The 21,221-nt window shown below is 45.3% G+C and overlaps 1 protein-coding gene across 6 annotated transcripts in view; it reads left to right on the forward strand.

The window, feature by feature from the left end:
- The window catches only part of l3mbtl4 (L3MBTL histone methyl-lysine binding protein 4), a 31,836-nt gene that overhangs the window by 8,759 nt on the left and 1,856 nt on the right, over window positions 1-21,221 (forward strand). For 2 of the 6 annotated variants that reach the window (XM_076085278.1, XM_076085274.1), the window contains exons 2-17: window positions 5,355-5,412; window positions 9,229-9,314; window positions 13,860-13,964; window positions 15,654-15,789; window positions 15,878-15,969; window positions 16,075-16,217; window positions 16,650-16,726; window positions 17,096-17,181; window positions 17,377-17,487; window positions 17,836-17,950; window positions 18,334-18,430; window positions 18,516-18,644; window positions 18,714-18,791; window positions 19,726-19,790; window positions 20,555-20,718; window positions 21,158-21,220. In XM_076085278.1, the coding sequence (XP_075941393.1) occupies window positions 5,385-5,412; window positions 9,229-9,314; window positions 13,860-13,964; window positions 15,654-15,789; window positions 15,878-15,969; window positions 16,075-16,217; window positions 16,650-16,726; window positions 17,096-17,181; window positions 17,377-17,487; window positions 17,836-17,950; window positions 18,334-18,430; window positions 18,516-18,644; window positions 18,714-18,791; window positions 19,726-19,790; window positions 20,555-20,718; window positions 21,158-21,220 (1,575 nt within the window). In that variant the 5' untranslated portion in view covers window positions 5,355-5,384. The other 4 variants (XM_076085276.1, XM_076085277.1, XM_076085275.1 and 1 more) reach the window with 4 other exon arrangements.

A 21,221-nucleotide genomic window follows, 5' to 3' on the forward strand; every position in this document is an offset into this window, starting at 1 on the left:
AATCAGAGCGTCTACATCCTGTCAGCCAATCAGAGCGTCTACGTCAGCCAATCAGAGCCCACTTCCTGACGGAATCATGGTTTTAAATATCTTCACAGTAAAAGTTGTCAGACTTTGTTGTTAAAGGGGAGAAAGCTGATTGGATGTTAGTTCTGGTATTTAGATGTTGTGGTTGTCGAGCCGACATTAAATATTGATAACGTGTGTGAGAGGAAGTCGGCCTCTTCCAGTGTATTGATCAGTGTGTGTGTGTGTGTGTGTTAGGGGGAACCTCGCTCTAATGGTTTTGGTTCCCAAGGGAGGACAGAGTGGGGTGCGCAGGCTAATGCTAGCTGCTTCATGTGTCCATTAGGAGGAAATGGATGGTGTCGGCCAATCAGAGCGTCAGAGATAAGTGTTTTCACTCAGGTCCTCAGACGGTAATCTGACCTGGTTAAATCCTCTGAAACCACATGGACCACGAGGATGTAAGTAGTCCTGTATCTGGTCCAGGTCTGGTGGTTTCAGTCTAGTTTAGTGGTTTCTTGTTGGATCAAGTCAGGAGAAGTTCCTGAAAGTGGTTTATTTGAGCCACATCTGGTCCGGAGTCGGTCCTGTAAACACCTTTAATACCGGATCCAGACCGAGTTAGGGTCTGAAGCCACGATCTAGATCTTAGTGGACTGATCTAGACAGGTGGGTGGTGGTTCAGGTCTCAGAGACCTGTTTCTGTCAACACAGTTCTATCATCAGTATGTGTTGAAGCCTCATTCTGAATCCAGATCAGAGTCCAGAGACCGGACCGGATCCACAACAGGACATTATTACAGACTCTGACCAGATCCACTTGGGACCAGTTAGGTGTCATCTGGACCAGATCTGGTGCCGGACCCGGGTCTGTAATGATGTCCCTGTTCTGGATCCTCTAGAAGCTCTGATTGGATCTAAACCTCCATCGGTCTCATAATAATGATAATAGTTCTGGTTCAGGTCTGATCCAGATCTGGTACTCATGGTGGTTTATCTGGTCTGGATCGTTCTCAACATCAATCTGTTATTAATCTGTTATCAGTGATCAATAGAGACATAAAGAGAAGAAACAGACTCACCTCCGATCGGTCCGCTCACTGCTCGTCTGTGCGGAGAGAGAGGGGGGGGGGAGGAGCCAGAGAGAGGAGGAGGGGGAGGAGCCAGAGAGGGGGGGGGCAGAGAGAGGAAGCTCCCAGTTTAGACCAGCAGCTGGACACCAGCTCAGACGGGGAGTGTTGGTGAAATCCTCCATCAGCTATTTGTCCCACAATCAGAGGCAGTCCACCACAAGTTAGCCTAGCTTAGCACAAAGACTGGAAGCAGAGGGGAGCTGTTAGCCTAGCTTAGCACAATTATGATCATTTTATGGATGTGCTCTGTCTCTCTCTCTCTCAATTCAATTTTGCTTTATTGGCATGATTGTATTGCCAAAGCATCAAAAAGATTAAACACAATAACATTAATATAACATCTAGATTGATTATTAATTATATATATATATATATATACATATATATATATATATGTATACAGTGTGTGTGTGTGTGTGTAGGTCACTCACTGTCCCTCAGGTTGTGGCATGTTAATACGTATTGGGCAGCAAGATACTTCCTATCTCCTTCTCCTATACGTCCTATCTCCTTCTCCTAGGAGTATTTTTATGTTGAGATTTTTTTAAATCTGAAATGACAGAGTTGAATTATTTTAAGTAAATGTTCCTAATTTATTGAATGTTTCGCATTTTAGGAGGAAGTGCATCTCTGTCTCACCTCACCTGTCTGTCTGTCTCTCTGTCTCTCTGTCTGTCTGTGGCTGGTAGTAGCAGCTATATAGATGCACCTGACCATGGTGAGGTGCATCCCCTCCTCACAGCAGCTGCTTCGTGTGATTGATTCTCTGTTTGTTTTAGTTTAGTTTTGTTATTTGTTCGTTATATGAATGTCTATTTATTACTCTTATCACTCGTCTTGTCTCCCTCATGTTGCAGCCTTTGAGCAGAATCAGAATCAGCTTTATTGGCCATGTATGCGTACGCATACATGGAATTTGTCTCCGGTTTCCACTCCGTCTCAATGTACAAACAATACACTATTTTACAATAAACAAGGAAAAATATATAAGAATAAAAGAGGGCAGCAAAAAAGTAGAACAGAGGTATAAACATTTAACAGCTATATACAATATAAGTATAAATATATCCCAAAAAAAGTGTATATATATATATATATATATATAATACAGCAGTGCAGACAGAGGTAGTAGTGCAATATTATTTGTTGTTCATGAGAGTGACGGCAGAAAGAAGCTGTTCCTGTGTCTGGTGGTTCTGGCGTACAGAGCTCTGTAGCGCCTACCAGAGGGGAGCAGTTGAACAGCTTGTGTCCAGGGTGTGAGGGGTCTGCAGTGATGTTTCAGCCCGTTTCCTGACTCTGGAGGTGAACAAGTCCAGGATGGAGGGCAGGCTGGAACCAATGATCCTCTCTGCAGACCTGACAATCCGTTGCAGTCTGTTTCTGTCCTGTTTAGTAGCCGATCCAAACCACACAGTGATGGAAGAGCAGAGAACAGACTGGATGATGGCTGAGTAGAACAGGATCAGCAGCTCCTGAGGCAGGTTGAACTTCCTGAGCTGGCGCAGGAAGTACAACCTCTGCTGGGCCTTTTTCCTGATAGTGTTGATGTTGGGAGCCCACTTCAGGTCCTGGGAGATTGTGGATCCCAGAAACCTGAAGGTCTCCACAGCAGACACAGTGTTGTTGAATATGGTGAGGGGGGGCAGTGTTGGGGGCTCCTCCTGAAGTCCACTGTCATCTCCACAGTTTTGAGCCTGTTTAGCTCCAGGTTGTTCTGACCACACCAGAGGACCAGCTGTTCAACCTCCCGTCTGTACGCAGACTCATCACCGTCCCTGATGAGGCCGATGACCGTTGTGTCGTCTGAGAACTTCAGGAGTTTGACAGACGGGTCATCTGAGGTGCAGTCGTTGGTGTAGAGGGAGAAGAGCAGTGGGGAGAGCACACACCCCTGGGGGTCAGTGCTGATAGTCCGGGTGCTGGATGTGGTTTTTCCCAGCCTCACCTGCTGCGTCCTGTCAGTCAGGAGGTTAGTGATCCACTGACAGGTGGAGGCTGCACAGTGAGCTGGGAGAGTTTGGGTTGGAGTATTTCCAGGATGATGGTGTTGAACGCTGAGCTGAAGTCCACAAACAGAACCCTTGCATATGTCCCTGGGGAGTCGAGGTGTTGCAGCATGTAGTGCAGTCCCATGTTGACTGCATCATCCACCGACCTGTTTGCACAGTAGGCAAACTGCAGGGGGTTCAGCAGGGGCCCTGTGATGTCCTTCAGATGGGTCAACACTAGTCTCTCAAAGGATTTCATGACCACAGACGTCAGGGCGACGGGCCTGTAGTCATTTAATCCTGTGATGGAGGATTTCTTGGGGACCGGGATGATCGTGGAGCGTTTGAAGCAGGAGGGGACCTCACATAGCTCCAGTGATCGGTGAGTCCGACCACCATCTAAAATCTCTGAAAAACTCTCTGGTTCGATGAAATGCGGCGAAAAAGGTTTGGCCACTGGATAAACGGATGTTTAAAAGTTCCTCTCTGCTGAATGTGATCAGAGAGGGAGAGCCGGAAACAAGACAAACGAACAAAAACAGAAAAAGTACGAGAGAGCGCAGTACCGAGGCTGCCATCCGCGGCGCCATCTTGATAATCTTCAGGTCGTAACAAGACATATTCTGACTGTTTACTTTCTTCTTTCCAGTGCTCCAGATCGGGTTCTTTACATCTCGTTATGATGTGTTTTAGTTAGACATTATTTCTCTTCATGTTTACTGCAGGGCCCAGCTGTGACTGAACTGTTCTAGTGTCCAGCTGTGACTGAACTGTTCTACTGTGTCCAGCTGTGACTGAACTGTTCTACTCTGACCAGCTGTGACTGAACTGTTCTACTGTGTCCAGCTGTGACTGAACTGTTCTACTCTGTCCAGCTACTGCTGTCGTCCTGGTCCAGTAGGAGACAGTAGAACCAGGTCACTTCCTCTCTCTCTGTAGGAGGGAGAGCCCAGGAGCAGCACATTGATCCAACACTTCATTGACACGTTGAATAAAGTCAACATGAGCAGCACCTCTGTTCTGGTGATGGTACATGCTCCTCCTGTCCCACGCTGTACAAGTCTGTCATAGAGCCTTCATGACTAGAGTCCAACGCTTTCTCCACATCAATAAACAAGAGAAGACTTCACCATGTTGTGTTTGGTGGACATGTTTGTTAGTTAAAGTGTGAAGGTATATACATGGTCGGTTAGATTTCTACTCAAGGTGGAGTGTTTGTGAAGGAAATGTAGTATTCTTTGATATAGAATACGACAGAGTAATGAACTTAGACAGCTGCTGACACAGATGCCTCTCGCTCTCTCTCTCTCTCCGTCCCTCCCTCCCCTCGGAGCATGCGCTGTGGGCTGTTCTGCTCTTTATTTCCGTGTTGTGTTGCTGTCAGCAGCAGAGTGAGGTGGATCATCAGTGACGGTAAGTGTTGTTTAACCGCTCGGTACCGGTACTATCGGTACCGCCTCCACGGTCCTACGGTTCCTCTCAGCGGCTCTCTGCTGCTACTGAAGCCGCTCACAGGAGGCCGTCGGCCGACGGAGAGGCCCGCGGATCACCGCTGTTTGTTGTTTCCTGATTCAATCAGTCAGCGCTAACAGGACCACACTTCCGGTCAGACTTTCACAATAAGAGTTCGAATTATGACCCAAGTTTATTGTTTCTTTTGAAAAGTATAAATACCGACATAAACAAACAGTGCATTTAGACACTCTTCTTCTGTGGTGTCTTTGCACATTTTAACGATAATATTCTTATTGTTTTAATGTGAAAAACAGAAGTAATAAATATTGATGATGCTCTCTGATGTATAGCTAACAATTTTAAATCATTTAAATCTGATTCTTCAGCTGCAGATATACATTTATTTTGAAGGGGCATGTGTTTATTTCCTGTTAGTGTGAGTTTAAATGGAATCACTTCCGGTCATGATGAAGATGATGAGTTATGAGATGATTATGGGATGGATCAGGAAACCAGAATCCATTCACTTTTTTAGCTGTTTTAAGCTGCTCACACAGACACAACTGGTACTGATACTGCATGTAGTAGTATATATATACATATATGTGTACAATAACTGAACTTTGTGCTTGGTGACCTGCTGTGACACCTGTGTGGAGGGGTCCGCCATAAACTCACCTGGAGTCACCTAACACGAAGAAGAAAAAAATGATCAATAAGTATTTACAGACTTCCTGTCTGAGGTTCTAATGACGCGTCTCATCACCAGAAAACAACCAAAGAAGAAGAAGAACAGAAGATGAAGAACAAAGTCAGCAGCACTCAAGGTAACACACACACACACACACACATACACACACACCTGGGACCCGTTCCTCGTACGTGGCTAACTGAGTTAGCCGGATACTTTTCAGGATAAGATGACGTAGATCAGGCTTTTTGGTTCCACGAAGCAAGTTTGGCAAAATCACCATGGCAACACATCCATAAGCTTGAACCTGCTCCAGCGCAGGCTAACTGAAGGTAGCTGGATAAGCTGCCACTCCCCCGGAAAACATGGCAGCTCCTGTCATATACGGTAGTCTAATGCGCTTGCGCATATACCGGGGCTTATACGGGAGTTCCAGAAATGCATGTAAAGTGAGACACACGGTGATCCATTAAAAGCAGCTGAGCAAACTAAGAAGCCTCTATTGCATTAATGTACAGCTCCCTTCCTCAGAGATCCACTGATGAAGGAGGATATTAGTTAGATTAGCGTTTTATAGGGAGAGAGTTCTTCCACATCGCCAAGATCCGTCATCACATCATGATGACTTCCTATACGAGCGCTATCCATTCTGCCCACAAGGAATCATTTATTTACAGACCTTCTGGAGCATACATTGAACACCACACGCTGCAGCCGAGCATTGATGTTTCACACACTGGATGCAGCTTTGAGCTGTTCTGCGAGTGGTACATTGTTCAGTGTCGGCGATGCGGAGAACATGGGGAAAGCCGCTGCATGCCGTGCTGTTGGTGAAGTTTATTTGGCGCTTAATAAACTTATGGATGTGTTCATTACATCACCATGGCACATATTGTACTGACTCAGCATTCTGAGTAATGTGTGTGTGTGTTAGTGTTTACTTGCTCCCATGTCCTCTTGATGGCTGCGTTGCATACATGAGGGTTAAAGCACTCATAATGATATGACAGTGTTATTAGTACACCAGCATATCATTACTGTAGAACATGATGAAGGTGGACTCATGATAAGAACAGAGAGAATCACACTATTTATCTTCACTGCTTCAGTTGATTGAATGTCTGATGATGAATAACACACACACACACACACTGATCCGCCCACACACAGATTCACACACATATTCAAACTGCTAGTTCTATATGGTAATCTACACAGACATGTATATACACATATATATAGTACATGATACATGAGGGCATACAGTACATATATCCTCATATTAATGAGGATCAGTTAGATGCTCTTTGGGCTTGTTTTTATTACTTATTCTGAAAGAGTTGAGATCATTATTGTCGCTATAGATCTCATTGGATGATGCATTCATGAAGCCTACTGCCAGCAGCACATTTAAAGACATATCATCTGATTGATTGGGGTGATGAGGCATTAAAATGAGCCGATACATTTCCCAACACTTACGCATTTAACGTGTCTGATATTTTGCGTGCTTCTTGTCTAGCCCTCACAGCGGTGGCGGTGTTAGATTTAGCCGTGATTATGGTCTTGAATTCCTCATATGCGTTCATGATCATCTCCTGCTCGTCAGCGGAGTAAAAAGAGGCTCTTTCTTTGACTTTATTTAACATTGTACTGTTAGAAAATCATGGTTTCGGTGATCGACGCTTCCCCCTTTTGAAGTAGGATGGGCACGCGCAATTATCCTGATCCTGATCGTCTGGTTCCAATTAACGAGACTGTTTGAGAGGATCAGCCTTTGAGAAACCGAGATAGCTTGACATCAATCATCGGGTTAATTTAGGCTGGCTAATAGGACATTTGATGGACTTAGTTGAACCACGTACGAGGAACGGGGCCCTGGTCCACCTGGGGGAAACCCTGCTCTCTGATTGTCTCTCTGTTCACATCAGTTTAACCTCTGTTAAGGATCAATAACCCTGGAAGAGCATCAAGGGTCACCAAAACTCTAACACTAGTAAACAGTTAGCTGCACTAGTAAACAGTTAGCTGCATTAGTAAACAGTTAGCTGCACTAGTAAACCGTTAGCAGCACTAGTAAACAGTTAGCTGCATTAGTAAACAGCTGCATTATTAAACAGTTAGCAGCACTAGTAAACAGTTAGCTGCATTAGTAAACAGTTAGCTGCACTAGTAAACAGTTAGCTGAATTAGTAAACAGTTAGCTGCACTAGTAAACCGTTAGCAGCACTAGTAAACAGTTAGCTGCATTATTAAACAGTTAGCTGCGCTAGTAAACAGTTAGCTGCATTATTAAACAGTTAGCAGCGCTAGTAAACAGTTAGCTGCATTAGTAAACAGTTAGCTGCACTAGTAAACAGTTAGCTGCATTAGTAAACAGTTAGCTGCACTAGTAAACAGTTAGCTGCATTAGTAAACAGTTAGCTGCACTAGTAAACAGTTAGCTGAATTAGTAAACAGTTAGCTGAATTAGTAAACAGTTAGCTGAATTAGTAAACAGTTAGCTGCACTAGTAAACAGCTGCATTATTAAACAGTTAGCAGCACTAGTAAACAGTTAGCTGCATTAGTAAACAGTTAGCTGCATTAGTAAACAGTTAGCTGCACTAGTAAACAGTTAGCTGCACTAGTAAACAGTTAGCTGCATTAGTAAACAGCTGCATTATTAAACAGTTAGCAGCACTAGTAAACAGTTAGCTGCATTAGTAAACAGTTAGCTGCACTAGTAAACCGTTAGCGGCACTAGTAAACAGTTAGCTGCATTAGTAAACAGTTAGCTGCACTAGTAAACAGTTAGCATCACTAGTAAATAGCTGCATTAGTAAACAGTTAGCAGCACTAGTAAACAGTTAGCTGCATTATTAAACATTTAGCAGCACTAGTAAACAGTTAGCTGCATTAGTAAACAGTTAGCTGCATTAGTAAACAGTTGGCTGCATTATTAAACAGTTGGCTGCATTATTAAACAGTTAGCTGCATTAGTAAACAGTTAGCTGCATTAGTAAACAGTTAGCTGCACTAGTAAACAGTTAGCTGCACTAGTAAACAGTTAGCAGCACTAGTAAACAGCTGCATTATTAAACAGTTAGCAGCACTAGTAAACAGTTAGCAGCACTAGTAAACAGTTAGCTGCATTAGTAAACAGTTAGCAGCACTAGTAAACAGTTAGCTGCATTATTAAACAGTTAGCTGCATTAGTAAACAGTTAGCTGCATTAGTAAACAGTTAGCAGCTCTAGTAAACAGTTAGCTGCATTAGTAAACAGTTAGCAGCACTAGTAAACAGTTAGCTGCATTATTAAACAGTTGGCTGCATTATTAAACAGTTAGCTGCATTAGTAAACAGTTAGCTGCATTAGTAAACAGTTAGCTGCACTAGTAAACAGTTAGCAGCACTAGTAAACAGTTAGCTGCACTAGTAAACAGTTAGCTGCATTAGTAAACAGTTAGCTGCACTAGTAAACAGTTAGCAGCACTAGTAAACAGCTGCATTATTAAACAGTTAGCAGCACTAGTAAACAGTTAGCAGCACTAGTAAACAGTTAGCTGCATTAGTAAACAGTTAGCAGCACTAGTAAACAGTTAGCTGCATTATTAAACAGTTAGCTGCATTAGTAAACAGTTAGCTGCATTAGTAAACAGTTAGCAGCTCTAGTAAACAGTTAGCTGCATTAGTAAACAGTTAGCAGCACTAGTAAACAGTTAGCTGCATTATTAAACAGTTGGCTGCATTATTAAACAGTTAGCTGCATTAGTAAACAGTTAGCTGCACTAGTTAGCAGTTAGCAGCACTAGTTGACAGTTAGCTGCACCAGTAGACAGCTGCAGTTTAATGATGTTGATGGCATGATATAACGAGTGTGTGTGTGTGTGTGTGTGTGTGTGTGTGTGTGTGTGTGTGTGTGTGTGTGTGTGTGTGTGTGTGTGTGTGTGTGTGTGTGTGTGTGTGTTCAGTGAGTGTAAAGAGACGGTCCTGGTCCTGGCAGCAGTACCTGAACGAACAGAAAACTGAAGCTGCTCCTCTGTCACTGTTTACACAGGTAACACACACAGGTAACACACAACTACACCCACACACACAGGTAACACACACACACACAGGTAACACACAACTACACCCACACAAACAGGTAACACACACACACACACACGTGAGGCGACTGTGTCTAAAGCAGTTCGATCCCCGGCTCCGCTGGTCGCATGTCGAGGTGTCCTTGAGACTTAACCCCAGAATTGCCCCCGTAGCTGTGTCTGACAGACAGGTGGTGGCTCCTCCCATCAGTGTGTGAATGATATGTAGTGTTAAAGAGCTTTGAGAGATCGGAAAGACTAGACAAGTTCAGTTTATATACATCTACAGGTAACACACACACATGTAACACACACACACATGTAACACACACACACATGTAACACACGCACACATTGAGTTTAATTTCATGGTCAAAGATAGACGGCTCACTTCCTGGTAAAATAAGACAGACACAGACTGTAGGACAGACAGACAGACACAGTTTTTTAAATGTAGCCTACACCAGTGTTTTTCAACCTGTTCTGAGCCGCGGCACATTTTTTACATTAAAAAGATCCCGCGGCACACCAACATCCAAAAACGATACAAAATTACACCTTTTAGCATAATACAGCAGATATGCAGGGGTGTCAAACTCAATCACAGAGAGGGACAAAATTAAATAGAGTCACCATTTAATAAACAGGATAGAAGGGATATTGGACAAAGTGCAAAAAGAATACATGTTTAGGTAGGCTACATTATTTTATGCATACGTACCAGAGCCAGATGTTTGGCATCTTTTCTTGGCTGCCAGTTCATTAATATCTGGAGTTAGGTTCTGTGGAAACCCTCACGATGGAGTGAAGGCGCATCAGTGAGACTCCTGTGTGGGTTTGTTCTCTTCATCACAGAGAAAAGCTGCTCACACAGGTATGTGCTTCCAAACATGCAGAGCGTTTGAGCAGCATGTAGGCGGAGTTAAGGCATCGTTTCGGGGTGAAGCTTGGAAACTGTGCAGCGCCCTCAGAATCATACTTTACCTTGAGTGTCATTACACTGGAGGTCTATCAGCTCCACAGGTGCTCTTTCCACGTCAACTGCAAACGGATTGCTGAGCAGTTCAGATTTTAATTTCTGAGCTGCAAAGTCGGTAAATCGCAGAGTGAACTACGTGCCAAGTGCACCCAGTTTATCAGCAAAATGCGCAGTCGGGAACACAGCGGTGGAGACTTTTACTGCATCACACATCTGTGATCACACGTGTCTGTGATCACAGACATGTATTAAATTTAATGACAAGTCTCTCTCTCTCTCTCTCTCTCTCTCTCTCTCTCTCTCTCTCTCTCTCTCTCTCTCTCTCTCTCTCTCTCTCTCTCTCTCTCTCTCTCTCTCTCTCTCTCTCTCTCTCTCTCTCTCTCTCTCTCTCTCTCTCTCTCTCTCTCTCTCTCTCTCTCTCTCTCTCTCTCTCTCTCTCTCTCTCTCCTCCACACACCACACCTCCCAAACACCTCCCCATCTGTCCCCCCTGGTGAGCTGCATGGACTCTGAGCCCTCCTCTTCAAAGGGCTCTGCCACCACCGACACTATGCCCTGTCCACACTACTCAGTTTCTCCTTGGATGCAGATTTGTCAAATAGAAACGATCTCCGTCCACACGGGAGTTTCAGCATCATTCTAGAGTTGATCTGCGTCCACACGGCAGCCGTCGAAGGCGGACAGCACGTGACCATTAACTACACTGGGCATGCGCGTGACGGTGTAAACAGGAAGTGAATTGCTTGCTTAGTTAAAAAAAAAAAAAAATACTCGCTCTGTCTCTCTCTCTCTCTCCAAATTTACTTTAACATCAACACTTACACATAAACGTTTACTAGATTATGGGTCCATCAATGTGGTCTCTCACTCGTTTCCTCCGTGTTGTTGATGTCTGTTCTCACTAGTAGCTCTGAACGTCATGTCCGCCTAGCTAGCTTCTAAGCTAATTTTAACATTACCGCCAATGGAGAAATGCTAACCGCGATTAGCATTACAGCGGTGCGGGTCTATCTCTCTCTCTCACATCAAATTTACTTTAAAATCAACACTTACACGTAAACGTTTACTAGAATATGGGTCCATACATGTGGTCAACACACGTCTCTCACTCTATTCTGCTCTTCCTTCGTGCAGGAAAGCTTAGCAGATCGCTAACAGTAGATCCGTGAAATAAAGACCATGGAATCCATAGAAGAGTTTCAAGACTTCAGTGTGAATCTTTATTTGTAAAACTGTGGAAGCACAATATGAAATATGGCTTTACGAACTGTCCCTATACACATTACACGAATACAAAACAACAATCCATGATATAGCCAGCATGTAACATGTCCGCCTAGCTAGCTTCTAAGCTAATTTTAACATTACCGCCAATGGAGAAATGCTAACCGCGATTAGCATTTAATACAACACAAATGTTATACTAAACACGCGAATAGAATATATCTACGTACATATTTTCATGCTCCATAAATACATACTTACAGACTAAGGTCTCTCAAGGCTACCAAACGGAAGAAGTAAAACGTTAGAGCAGCATGTCTTCTCATTAGAATCTAAAAACAAGGAGCTGCTCCATAGGGCTGATGCCGGTCACACCGCTCGCTAATCACTCCAATAACAGCTGCTTCCTCCACAGAAATGCTGACTTTTACTGCATAGCTGCTGCTAGCTGTTGTGCTAGCAGCAACGCTTGCAATTAGTTATCCATGTTGAAATGAATCGCTGGTAGCCCAGTTTGTTTTCTTCCGGGTACGGGTCATGTGATAGTGAGTGTGACGAATCAGGGACGGAGACGTCATGGTTGCCAAGAACCAATCCAGTAGCGAACACGGGTGTGGGCGTAATTTTTTCTAAGCACATCCGTATCCGACCGTCCACACGCAAACGCAACCCCGGAGTTCTCAAATACCTCCAACCTCGCTGGAGTTTTCAGATCCCTCCGTTTAGGGTGCTCCAAAACTCCGGCGTAGTGTGGCTGCTCAGTGTAAACGTAGCAAATACGGAGTAAAAACGGAGTAGTGTGGACATGGCCTATGACCGCCCTCCCCCCCCCCTCCCCCCTCTCTCTGTGACGACTGGCCAGGTTAGGAGACAGCTGGAGAGACTCCACCAAGGCAAGGCTGCTGGACCTGATGGCATCAGCCCCAGGGTCCTGAAGACCTGCGCCATCCAGCTGTCTAATGTCCTTCAACACCTATACAACCTGAGCCTGAAGCAGGAGGAAGTCCCGGTGCTGTGGAAGACGTCGTGCCTGGTTCCCGTACCAAAGAAGACGACCCCATCTGGCCTCAATGACTACCGACCAGTTGCCCTCACGCCTCATGTCATGAAGGTGCTGGAGAGGCTGGTCTTGGCCCACCTCCGTCCGCAGGTGAAATCCTCACTGGACCCTCTGCAATTTGCATACCAGCCTCATGTGGGAGTGGACGACGCCATCATCTACCTGCTGCAACGAGCTCAGTCGCACCTGGATGGATCCGGTGGCTCTGTGAGAATCACTTTCTTTGATTTCTCCAGTGTATTTAACACCATCCAACCAGTGCTGCTGAGTGAGAAGCTGCGGGTGGTGGGGGTTAACGCCTCCACCATCTCCTGGATCACTGACTACCTCACAGGCAGACCACAGTTTGTCCGACTGGGCCGTATGCTCTCTGATGTGGTGGTCAGTGATACTGGAGCCCCACAGGGAACTGTTCTGTCTCCCTTCCTGTTCACCTTGTACACCACTGACTTCCAGTACAACTCGGGGTCATGCCATCTGCAGAAGTTCTCTGATGACTCTGCAGTGGTCGGGTGTATAAGGGACGGACGGGAGGAGGAGTACAGGGCAGTAGTGGGTGACTTTGTAGAGTGGTCTGGTAGAAATCACCTGCGTCTGAACGTGGCCAAGACCAGAGAGATGGTGGTCGACTTCAGGAGGAAGACGACGGCTCCACAACCGCTGAGAGTTCTGGGAGAGGATGGACATGGTGGATGAATACAGGTACCTGGGTGTCTCCATCGACAGCAGACTGAACTGGAAGACCAACACCCTCTCCACCACCTACTGCAGGGACAGCGGAGCACTTTCTCCAACAGACTGATTCAGCTCCGCTGTCACAAGGACCGATACAGGAAAACATTCCTGCCCTCTGCTATTAGACTCTATAATAAATCACCTCTGAACAGATCAAACACAAGACTGTAACACTGCTACACTGTTGTTGCTGCTGTTGGTGATCTTGTGCACTGCTGTTTTGTTTATTTTCTCCTACTTAGTTAATTTAATATGATTCTATTTAGTGTATATACTGTGCATTTTTATTACGTTATTTTCTTAAATTGAATAGGTCCTGCTCTGTTATTTTATTATATTGTATATATTGTGCATTTTCCATTTTCCATACCTAATATTTCTATTTTATTTTGTAACCCTGTTTGCTGCTGCACAGACAAATTTCCCCTTGGGGATGAATAAAGTATATTTCTATTCTTCTATTCTATTCTATATTCTCTCTCTCTCTCTCTCTCTCTCTCTCGCTCTCTCTCTCAGTCCCAGTGTGTTCCCAGTAGGAGGACTGGTTTTAAAGTTGGGATGAAGCTGGAGGGCGTCGACCCGCTGCACCCGTCTATGTTCTGTGTGCTGACCGTGGCCGAGGTAACAGACACACATACAGGTGCTGGTCATATAATTAGAATATCATCAAAAAGTTGATTTATTTCACTAATTCCATTCAAAAAGTGAAACTTGTCTATTATATTCATTCATTACACACAGACTGATATATTTCAAATGTTTATTTCTTTTAATTTTGATGATTATAACTGACAACTAAAGAAAATCCCAAATTCAGTATCTCAGAAAATTTGAATATTGTGAAAAGGTTCAATATTGAAGAGACCTGGTGCCACACTCTAATCAGCTAATTAACTCAAAACACCTGCAAAGGCCTTTAAATGGTCTCTCAGTCTAGTTCTGTAGGCTACACAATCATGGGGAAGACTGCTGACTTGACAGTTGTCCAAAAGACGACCATTGACACCTTGCACAAGGAGGGCAAGACACAAAAGGTCATTGCAAAAGAGGCTGGCTGTTCACAGAGCTCTGTGTCCAAGCACATTAATAGAGAGGCGAAGGGAAGGAAAAGATGTGGTAGAAAAAAGTGTACAAGCAATAGGGATAACCGCACCCTGGAGAGGATTGTGAAACAAAACCGATTCAAAAATGTGGGGGAGATTCAGAAAGAGTGGACTGCAGCTGGAGTCAGTGCTTCAAGAACCACTACGCACAGACGTATGCAAGACATGGGTTTCAGCTGTCGCATTCCTTGTGTCAAGCCACTCTTGAACAACAGACAGCGTCAGAAGCGTCTCGCCTGGGCTAAAGACAAAAAGGACTGGACTGCTGCTGAGTGGTCCAAAGTTATGTTCTCTGATGAAAGTAAATTTTGCATTTCCTTTGGAAATCAGGGTCCCAGAGTCTGGAGGAAGAGAGGAGAGACACACAATCCACGTTGCTTGAGGTCCAGTGTAAAGTTTCCACAGTCAGTGATGGTTTGGGGTGCCATGTCATCTGCTGGTGTTGGTCCACTGTGTTTTCTGAGGTCCAAGGTCAACGCAGCCGTATACCAGGAAGTTTTAGAGCACTTCATGCTTCCTGCTGCTGACCAACTTTATGGAGATGCAGATTTCATTTTCCAACAGGACTTGGCACCTGCACACAGTGCCAAAGCAACCAGTACCTGGTTTAAGGACTATGGTATCCCTGTTCTTAATTGGCCAGCAAACTCGCCTGACCTTAACCCCATAGAACATCTATGGGGTATTGTGAAGAGGATGATGCGAAATGCCAGACCCAACAATGCAGAAGAGCTGAAGGCCACTATCAGAGCAACCTGGGCTCTCATAACACCTGAGCAGTGCCACAGACTGATCGACTCCATGCCACGCCGCATTGCTGCAGTAATTCAGGCAAAAGGAGCCCCAACTAAGTATTGAGTGCTGTACATGCTCATACTTTTCATGTTCATACTTTTCAGTTGGCCAAGATTTCTAAAAATCCTTTCTTTGTATTGGTCTTAAGTAATATTCTAATTTTCTGAGATACTGAATTTGGGATTTTCCTTAGTTGTCAGTTATAATCATCAAAATTAAAAGAAATAAACATTTGAAATATATCAGTCTGTGTGTAATGAATGAATATAATAGACACGTTTCACTTTTTGAATGGAATTAGTGAAATAAATCAACTTTTTGATGATATTCTAATTATATGACCAGCACCTGTATACACACACACACCTGTCTGAGGTCGGTCAGGTGAGTCTCCTGTCTCTCTCTCTCTCAGGTGATTGGCTGTCGGCTCCGCCTCCATATCGATGGGTACTCTGAGTGCTATGACTTCTGGGTAAACTCTGACTCAGCCGACATCAGACAGACAGGCTGGTGTAAAGACAACAACCACAAGCTCCACCCCCCCAAAGGTGATTACAGGTAGCCCCGCCCCCTCACAGAGGACCACCTGACACAGGTGACACCACTCAACCAACCTGTCTGTCTCTCTCTTTACAGGCCACAGTGAGACAGCTTTTGATTGGCAGCATTACCTTCAGTCTACAGGCTCTCATGCTGCCCCCGCGACCCTGTTCACCTGTCGCACTGCAGTCAGTATACACCTGTCTGTCTGCAGTCAGTATAAACCTGTCTGTTTGCCTGTGGGTTTGATCTCACCACCTGTCTCTCTCTCTCTCTGCCTGTCTGTCTCTCAGAGCTGTGGGTTCAGTGTGGGGATGAAGTTGGAGGCGGTCGACAGGAAGAACCCCGGACTCGTCTGCGTCGCCTCCGTCGCTGATGTCATCGATGACCACTTCCTGGTTCACTTCGACAACTGGGACGACACGTATGACTACTGGTGAGAAAGACAGACAGGCAGACAGACGGACAGTTCAGAGGCAGACAGACGGACAGTTCAGTGACAGACAGACGGGTCAGTGACAGGCAGACAGACAGGTCAGAAACGGGCAGACAGACGGGTCAGAAACGGGCAGACAGACGGGTCAGAGACGGGCAGACAGACGGGTCAGTGACGGGCAGACAGATGGGTCAGAGGCAGTAGTAACAGTGTCAGTAGTACTAGTAATTAGTAATAGCAATTTCATCCACGAGTGAAACTAGAGAACATTAACGTGTTTAGTAGTTAACTAGTGAGGATTAAGTAAGAGAAGGAGTAGTAGAGGTAGTACTGATATTGTCACAGTGCTGTACAGTAGTAGTAAATGGTGACAGTAAAGTGTGTTTGTATGAGTGAAGGTACTTATTGATTGATTCTCATTGGATGAATCAGGTGTGACAGCAGGAGTCCGTACATCCATCCTGTGGGCTGGTGTGAAAAACAGGGACGACCTCTCACTGCTCCTCAGGGTACACACTCTGTAGTACACACTCGCATAGTATACACTGTAGTACACACTCACATAGTACACACTCTGTAGTACACACTCACATAGTACACACTCTGTAGTACACACTCTGTAGTATACACTCTGTAGTACACACTCTGTAGTACACACTCTGTAGTATACACTCTGTAGTACACACTCACATAGTATACACTCTGTAGTACACACTCACATAGTACACACTCACGTAGTACACACTCTGTAGTACACACTCTGTAGTATACACTCTGTAGTACACACTCTGTAGTATACACTCTGTAGTACACACTCGCATAGTATACACTCTGTAGTACTCTGAGTAATACTGGTCATGGATACTTCTGTTTTTCAGGACACCCAAACCCAGAGAACTTCCTGTGGGAGGAATACCTTCAGCAAACTGGTTCCACCGCTGCTCCCAGTTCAGCCTTCACACTGGTGAGGAAACAAGGAGGTAGAGAAGGAAAGGAGGCGTTAGAAAAGGAAACAAGGAGGTAGAGAAGGAAACAAGGAGTTAGAGAAGGAAACAAGAATGTACAGAAGGAAACAATGAGGTGAAGAAGGAAAGAAGGAGGTAGAGAAGCCTTCACTCAGATGATGTGATGATTGACGGGTGTCTTTTCGTCCAATCAGAGAGCTCCACACGGGTTCCAGGTGAACCAGAAACTGGAGGCCGTCGACAGGAAGAACCCCATGTTGATCCGCGTCGCCACGGTAACGGATACAGAAGACTACAGAGTGAAGGTACGTCGGACCCGTCTGTCTACCCGTCTGTGTACCCGTCTGTCTACCCGTCTGTCTACCCGTCTGTCTACCCGTCTGTCTACCCGTCTGTCTACCCGTCTGTCTACCCGTCTGTGTACCCGTCTGTCTACCCGTCTGTCTACCCGTCTGTGTACCCGTCTGTGTACCCGTCTGTCTACCCGTCTGTGTACCCGTCTGTCTACCCGTCTGTGTACCCGTCTGTCTGTCTGTCTACCTGTCTACCTGTCTGTCTGTCTACCTGTCTGTCTGTCTGTCTACCTGTTTGTCTGTGTACCTGTGTGATGTCATGGAGTGTGTGATGACGTCACCAGGTGTGTTCACCTGCAGGTTCATTATGACGGCTGGTCGCAGCAGTTTGACGTCTGGAGCGACAGCGACCTCTGGGACCTTCATCCTATGGGCTGGTGTCAACGCACAGGACACCCTCTGGAACCCCCCCCAGGTCAGACAGACGGGACAGACAGACGGGTCAGAGAGAGACGGGTCAGAGAGAGACGGGTCAGACAGACGGGTCAGACAGACGGGTCAGACAGACGGGTCAGAGAGAGACGGGTCAGACAGACGGGTCAGACAGACGGGTCAGAGAGAGACGGGTCAGACAGACGGGTCAGACAGACGAGTCAGACAGACGGGTCAGAGAGAGACGGGTCAGACAGACGGGTCAGAGAGAGACGGGTCAGAGAGAGACGTGTCAGACAGACGTGTCAGACAGACGGGTCAGACAGACGGGTCAGAGAGAGACGGGTCAGAGAGAGACGGGTCAGAGACAGACAGGTCAGACTCTAGATTCTAACAGTGTTTCTGTTCCCGCTGTGTGTGAGACAGGTTCCTCCCCCGTGTCTCCCTCTCAGGGTGTATGTCCCACTCGTGGCTGCAGAGGAGTCGGACACATTAAAGGAGCCAAATACACCGGACACCACAGGTCCAGACACACCTGCTGAGTCATGTTTCTGTCTGCTGACTCGTGTTTTATTTATGCTGACTCATGTTTGTGTGTCCTCCCCCAGTGCCTTCGGGTGTCCGTACTCGGACATTAATATGCGCAAGGAGGTGCTGCTTCCTGATAGGCTGGGAGGAGAGAGAGTCATCACCCTCGTACCTGTCACCATGTATCACCACGACAACCAGTCAGACAGGTAACCATTTATTCACGAATAAATTACAGCATGTTACAAAACCTTTTAATGACAAAGACGTTCTTTCAGGTATGTCCAGGTGAAGACGGAGCCCAGAGACCAGACCCTGCTGCTTCCTCTGGGGAAGAGACGGAGACAGACAGACAGGTCAGACAGACAGACAAACTCACTTTGACTCCTTTATATTTGACTTTTAATGTTAAAATAACTAATTTGAAATTGAAGTTATTCGTTTGGAATTAAATTCCAATAAACTTTTTTTGCGACGACAGCTAGCTAGATACCCATCACGGTCAGAATAACAGATCAATAACGGATCAATAACGGATCAATAACGCATCAACAACTGATCAATAACAGATCAATAACGGATCAATAACGATCAATAACAGATCACTAACGGATCAATAACGCATCAACAACTGATCAATAACAGATCAATAACGGATCAATAACAGATCAATAACGGATCAATAACAGATCAATAACAGATCAATAACGGATCAATAACGCATCAACAACTGATCAATAACAGATCAATAACGGATCAATAACGATCAATAACAGATCACTAACGGATCACTAACGCATCAATAACGCATCAATAACGGATCAATAATAGATCAATAACGGATCAATAACGATCAATAATGGATCAATAACGGATCAATAATGGATGAATAACGGATCAAAAACGATCACTAATGGATCAATAACGGCTCAATAACGGATCAATAACGGCTCAATAACGAATCAATAACAGATCAATAACGGATTAATAACGGATCAATAATGATCAACAACTGATCAATAACGGATCAATAACGATCAATAATAGATCAATAACGGATCAATAATTGATGAATAACGGATCAATAATGGATGAATAACGGATCAAAAACGATCACTAATGGATCAATAACGGCTCAATAACGGATCAATAACGGATCGATGATGGATCAATAGGCTCATTGTTTCAGCAGAGAGAAGCAGAGGAATCAGAACACATTCAGTCACTTGATAAAACTATTTGTCTTTATTTTGTAATGACTTCTTTTCCTCCACTGGCTCCGCCCCCCAGACTCTCCCATCCAACCAAATTCCTCCGTGTGAAACAGGAAGAGGAGGAGCTTCACATCACAACAGGTACAGTTTAATTTATGTAGAACAGTTTCGTTGATGTTGAACACTTTCGTTGACGTCGAACACTTTCGTTGACGTCGAACACTTTCATTGACGTCAAACGGTTTCATTGACATCGAACACTTTCATTGACGTCGAACACTTTCGTTGATGTTGAACAGATTCATTGACGTTAAACTCTTTCGTTGACGTCGAACACTTTCATTGACGTCAAACAGATTCATTGACGTCAAACAGTTTCGTTGACGTCGAACAGATTCGTTGACGTCGAACAGTTTCATTGACGTCGAACAGTTTCATCGACGTCGAACACTTTCGTCGACGTTGTCGCTCTTTCTCTTTCTCTCCTCATTGTGTTTCCATGGAAACAGCAGGCCAATGAAGTGGCTGTTTCCATGGAGACAGCTCACCATGGTATCAGCGGTGTTGGTTGTGAAGGTCCTCCTGTCTCTGGTCACGTGACGCCTGTCTCACTGCTGTGGGGTGAGACAGGTCTCCTGATTCTTAATGTTTTAATGTGGTTCAGACTGGATTGTGTTTGTTGATAGACGGGTCTGAACCAGAATCAGGACCACGACACTGAGGTGCTAACGTTTAGCATTGTGCTAAGAATTAGCATTCTGCTACCGATTAGCATTGTGCTAAGGATTATTCTACTAACGTCGTGAGTCACAGTTCAATTAGCTCAAAGTAGAATCATAAATCACTGAGGTGTTAAGGTGTTGTTTCAGAGACTCGTCTCTTTGACCTGTCTGTCTCTCCACCAGCAGAGTCCAGTCTGCAGGCCGCCCTCCACCAGTCTGTCTTCCTGTCGGCCATGTCGGCGCAGCCCGGCCGCGACCTGTCTCTCTGCTGGGAGCAACACCGCAAACTGCTGCCGGGCGTCTCCGGAGTCCACGCAGAGACCGTCAGACACTGGAGCGTCCTGCAGGTCAGAGAGAGACAGACAGGGACCTGCCTGTCAATCTCTAAACTGTCTGTCTCTCTCTAACTTGTCTGTCTTTCTCACTTGTCTTACTCTCTCTCACACCTGTCTGTCTCTCTAACCTGTCTGTCTCTCAAACCTGTCTCACTCTCTTTCTAACCTGTCTCACTCTCTTTCTAACCTGTCCGTCTCTCTAACCGCTCTGTCTCTCTCTAACCTGTCCATCTCTCTAACCTCTCTGTCTCTCTCTAACCTCTCTGTCCATCTCTCTAACCTCTCTGTCCATCTCTCTAACCTCTCTGTCTCTCTTAACCTCTCTGTCTCTCTCTAACCTCTCTGTCTCTCTCTAACCTCTCTGTCCGTCTCTAACCTCTCTGTCTCTCTCTAACCTCTCTGTCCGTCTCTAACCTCTCTGTCTCTCTCTAACCTGTCTGTCTCTCTGCAGGTGTCAGACTTCATTGAGTCTCTTCCTGGTTGTGAAGAACAGGCCAAACAGTTCAGAGATGAGG

The sequence above is a fragment of the Anarhichas minor genome, unplaced genomic scaffold (genome assembly GCF_050575085.1).
Source record: "Anarhichas minor isolate MPS153535 unplaced genomic scaffold, ASM5057508v1 ptg000148l, whole genome shotgun sequence".
In the NCBI taxonomy this organism is placed as follows: domain Eukaryota; kingdom Metazoa; phylum Chordata; class Actinopteri; order Perciformes; family Anarhichadidae; genus Anarhichas; species Anarhichas minor.